At 38.2% G+C, this 5,206-nt stretch overlaps 1 protein-coding gene across 2 annotated transcripts in view; it reads left to right on the top strand.

Annotated features, from left to right (window-relative positions):
* Positions 1-5,206, top strand: part of pstpip2 (proline-serine-threonine phosphatase interacting protein 2) — an 11,620-nt gene that overhangs the window by 1,337 nt on the left and 5,077 nt on the right. For both annotated transcript variants that reach the window (XM_020621108.1, XM_020621107.1), the window contains exons 3-8: positions 1,936-2,010; positions 2,811-2,845; positions 2,939-3,045; positions 3,132-3,194; positions 3,798-3,890; positions 4,676-4,721. In XM_020621108.1, the coding sequence (XP_020476764.1) occupies positions 1,936-2,010; positions 2,811-2,845; positions 2,939-3,045; positions 3,132-3,194; positions 3,798-3,890; positions 4,676-4,721 (419 nt within the window). The remainder of the gene's footprint in view (positions 1-1,935; positions 2,011-2,810; positions 2,846-2,938; positions 3,046-3,131; positions 3,195-3,797; positions 3,891-4,675; positions 4,722-5,206) is intronic.

Raw genomic sequence — 5,206 nt, 5'->3', positions numbered from 1 at the left:
CGGCACGACAGTCCTAGATGGGGCACAACACAATGTAACAAAAGTATAGGCCCTTGTGTTGATAACCACCACAATCACAATAAAGTCTTTTTGTGTAGCAGTGAAAAATGAAGGTTTTGTGTTATATTTCAAAAACAGTTGATTTTATTTGGAAGCCTTGGCAGAGTAGGTGAACGTGGTGTAGGAAAGAGATGCAAAACATGTAAAAGAGTCAGATAGTGAACAGAAAGTGAAAGCTGAGGGGGAACATGACTAGGACAGCATTGAAAAAGGAAGAGGATACATATGAGGATTTTGAGTGTTCTCAGATGCACAAGAAATTTCAAGTGAAGTTCAACAACTGTACAATCTACAGTAAAAGGAGCAACATGAGTTATAGGCTACTGACATTTCTTCGTCTGATATTCATGCTAACTGGAGAGCGAGGTTGAGCATTAGCCTACTGTTCTTATTACAGAACATTTTAAAGATATCGGAAATGTTACACCATGTTGTATTCGATTGGCTGGAATTACATTTATTAATGTTTGCCATTAGTGTAGCCTTCTGCAGACCTCAAGCAAAGAAGCATTAATGGGAAAACATGGCTAGCATTAACCTACAGTCGGCAACTATTGTGGTTCAGTTGATTAATAAGTGTCAGACAATCCCCTGAAATTAAAATGCACACATTTTTACAGACAAAAAATGTGATTTGTATTTGAAATAGATTATAATATAATTGAAATGATGAAATATGCTGATCTGGAAGATTTTCCCAACATTTTAAATTAAGTTTGCAGGTAAAGGGGCCTTAAATCGTACACACCACTATGCAGTAGTGTGTAGGATTTAATGATTTAATATGGTTGACCAGCAGAAATAAATTCTACTTGGTGCAGGAACTGAAAACATGGCTCTAACCAACAGTGGTGCAGCTCTAAGCTTTTATGGTGAAGCATCATCAGAATAGATTTTATAAGGGAATGATAAGTTCAGTGTTTGAAACTGACAGTTCTTCCTTCCTCACTTAATAATTAATCTGTCCTCTTGCCCACACACACACACACACACACACACACACACACACCACACACGTCCAGCTGCCAGACAAACATTATTACTTACGTTCCAGTACAAGACTCAATACCGTGCAGTGTACAGGAATGGTGAACATGTTAAGTCTTGCCAGGTAAGATTTCAGTTCCTTTTTGTGAAAACAGGGAGGTTCTGTGGAAACTGCATAGGTCTGCAGTCAGATGACTTGAACACGTCACAGAGCTGAGTCATATCAACAACAGGACTATATGAATTGTGAAATGAATTTCCAGTAGTGAAAGAAGTATTCTGACCTTTTACTTGAAGTAAAAGTAACAATGTAAAAGTGCTCCAACACGAGTTATAAATCTTATTTAAATAAAGGTAAAACTATATAATGTAAAAGGTGTACTTAATGTAATAAAAGTAAAAGTACTTATACTGTGGAATAACAGCTGAATCAGCATGTAAGCAGCATTTTGACTGTTGTAGTAATTGAAGTGGAGCTACAGTAGTTCTACCTGCTGTTCACTTTGGTATTTTAGTCCAGTGACTCCAGTACAAGTATTGAAAAATAAATGTACAGTAATTGAATTAAAGTGAATAAGCAGGCCATTGTGGCAACATAATAAAACAGTGATGTGGATGTAACAAAGGAGGGTCTTGTGTAATAACATAACTGATAGTTCCCCTTGTAAAAATGAAACAGCTTTTTAAAGCCACAAATGTTTGCAGAATGATTAGCAGTAACTTACAGTATTAAAATCAAAGGCACAGTAGGAATAGCACAGGAAAACAAAGTTATAACAATCCTTGGAGCTGTAGATCTGGAACATGAAAAGACTGAGAATATAGTAAATATGTGAATTCGCATGATGTGGGTAATGTTCACTCACTGATTTTGGTTGTTTCTTTCAGAGCATCTATTGAAGAGAAGTATGCCAAAGATCTCCTTGGTTTGTCCAAGAAGGTGTGTGGACACAATGAGATGAAGTAAGCAATCTCTGTGTTGAGGTGTCGTTATTGAGCGTTTGAACAGATCTATTGACACTGAGCCTCAAGCAATACAATGATTTGTATTATTTTGTAGTCTGCAGTTTCTTAGTAATGGATTTATAGACTGATTTTATACATTAGAGATGGCATGGTGTCTCTGTATCAGCAAGTCGAGTTACATTCTGTCGGTGAACAAAGAATCAGTGTGTCTTTTTGTGCTATTTCTGTTTTGACATGGCCAGAGGAAGGAAGACTAGTGGGGGGAGGGTGAGAGGGGGAACATTATTTACTTAATTGTAGTTATAAGTACCCTGTGGAGCTTTTTGTAAGCAGTGTTTCTTGTCAAAATGGAAAAAAGTGACACAGTAATGAATCATTCTAGGCCTTATTAATCCTACTGGTGTTTAATCATACTTTCATACTTTGGCCAGTATGAACTGGATATTAAATTGCATTCTATGAGGTATTGAATAGATCTGTAAACACTTTTAAATGTAACATGGTGAACCCTGCTTTGAGGCCTAACAAATGTGATGAATCCATGATCTAACTCATAAAATATTTATAAAGCTGATTTAAAAAAAAAAAGTAAATTCTGTTTTCATCCATGTTGCCTTGCTAGAGGTCTTCTTCTTAATGCACCTTCTTAATGCATTTCAAGCACCATGATAGGGCTACAACTCCATAGGATGCTTTAATTTCCTGTTTACATACCGTGTAGCGGAAATTAAAAGGTCTTGATGCATTATGTATGTTGTGAAATCCCTCTATAATTTTTGTTCCCTTTGTTCTTTAAGCACATTAAAAAGATCCCTGGATGTGTTCAAATTACGTAAGTGCTTAACATTTTTGACTCTCGATCACATTCTTGTATGTTTCAGTTCATGTTTTCTGTGTAGAAACAAACCATGTCTTTACTGTACAGAGACTGAAAATGCAAGTCTGTCACACTTACAACTGGCGCAGAGCATGAGAGACGAGGCCAAGAAACTGGAAGAATTCAGAGAAAAACAAAAAGAAGCGAGGAAAAAGGTTGGCGGATTTATCAACACCGTAATGCACCGAAGTCACAGAGGCATCTTGTCAACACATAAGTAAATATGACCTTGTCATTTCAGATAGAACAACAGATGGATGCTCTGCACAAACACAAGTCTTCACAGTTCAAAAAGACAATGGATGTAAGTAATAATGGAGAGGACATGCACAGTTAATCATCATTGGCTCAGCATGACATGAGTTACTATAAGGGCACTTTCAAACTTTCCCTCAAGAATATTTCTGCCTTTTTTTCCAGTGATGCACAGTGATTGACCTGCGCTGTGCCACCTTTACAGTAACAGAACATCAGAAGTATTTTAAGCAAAGTGACAATGGGGCACTCATTCATTTGTGCCTCATGTCCAATGAGTTTCAGTTGTGCTGTGAATGAAAATGTCTTATTCCAGTTGTGTTGTTCCTCTTTGATGGGGGAAGTTTTGCCATCTAGTCTGGGAAGTGAACACGATGAAAATCATAGACAAAAGGAGAAGTACTCATCACGTACTATTCTAATGAAGGAAAAATTGTCTGGTAGCAACAACAGAACTTTATGGTCAGTAGGTTAAAGCAGCCTAGAAATAGAGTACTGTGTTTAAATCTACTGACATTTCTGCCTAGGACTACTGGATCTTTGTCATCGTATTCTACCTCTTTTGTCCTGTTACAGCTTTTGTGGTTGTATCCCAACTGTTTCTAATGATGCTTTTAAAAAGTCCTGATGCCAACTTCTGTGCTATCCCCAGTCAAAGAAGATATACGAGCAGAAGTGTCGAGAGAAAGAAGAAGCGGATCAGAATGTAAACCGAAACGCCAACAACACCAAGCACATAGAGAAGGTACAGTGGAGCTTCCCACTGATAGAGGAGTATGAAAAAGATGTAACATAAACTATGCACAGTTTAATGCTTATGGATTAGCCATTTTGTTTTATTTGGCTGTAAATGGTTTGAAAACAAGCAATTTAAGTATCACATTGGGCTCTGAAACATTTGTCATTATTTTATGATATTTTAAGCCTAAACACTCTAAAGATTAATCAACAATGATAAAAGTTGGTAGTTGCAGCCCAGTTAAAGTAAATGACAGTGTTGGAAAGCGAATTTTTGCATCAGAAGTAATAATATAAGACGGTGAACAACCTGCTAGAGGTCGTGGTAGAAGACTTATGAATAGTATAGTGCTGACTGACCAAGTAATCTTGTAGTGTTGTACACTTCAGAGTAGATTTTGATCATCTATAGCTTTTGTACCGTTTGAGGTAAAGTTAGGAACTTGTTTTGTCATCCTAGTGTCAAACAAGTATTCATTGTTTTGTCTCGCACCATTTTTGTACGAGACAGTGATATATGTCCTCCGAGTCTTGGTGACATAGATTTGACACTGATCGAGCTATGGCATCTAATAAAACTTTAGTGCCTGCACAATAAACATGACTTCTTTTTTTTTATCTCTGTGCAACTTCCTGCACCTGTGTATATCAGCTCAGTTACATTTCAGAGGCACCAGGCTGACAGTGTTAAGACCTTATGATCAGTTATCTCTATTTGTTCCTTGTTATGTGTTAGCCTTGCACCTACAGGTAAACAGTTGGTACTTGTGTGCTTATTTTCTCATCTTTCAGCTCCACTCTAAAGCACAGCAAGCAAAACAGAATGCAGAGGAAGCAGGTAAGTTGGCCCCAAACCTGCTATGGACATATTCACATATGGCAGGCTGAATGGATGGAAGGCTGATTTGCATTTACATCATGCTTTAATCAAAACTGCTTTACATTTTGTTCCTCATTTTGTCAATCCCACACACACACACACACACACCCACACACATACACTGATGGCAGAGAGCTACCACATAAGGTGCTGGCCTGGCCATTGGGAGAAATGTAGGGTTTAGTGTCCCTAAAGACGCTTCATGTGCCAGTTGGTCCACCACTTTGGGCTAGAAGCTGAAATAGTGCAGTGGGTGGAGGAATTGTCTCTTAACCAGAAGGTTAAAGGTTCAAGTCTTGGTGCCTGCAGTCCATGTGTTGAAGTGTCCTTGGGCAAGACACTGAACGCCCCTGATGGTTAGAGTTGGCGCTGCAGGGGGCTGCCTCAGTTCTGTCTTCTTCCTCTTTCGGCTGTTTCCGTTAGGGGTCAACCCAATGAACACT

Source organism: Monopterus albus, unplaced genomic scaffold, assembly GCF_001952655.1.
Source record: "Monopterus albus unplaced genomic scaffold, M_albus_1.0 scaffold253.1, whole genome shotgun sequence".
NCBI lineage: Eukaryota > Metazoa > Chordata > Actinopteri > Synbranchiformes > Synbranchidae > Monopterus > Monopterus albus.
Note: the sequence above shows the minus strand (reverse complement) of the source record. Positions and strands in the feature narration are given on the sequence as shown.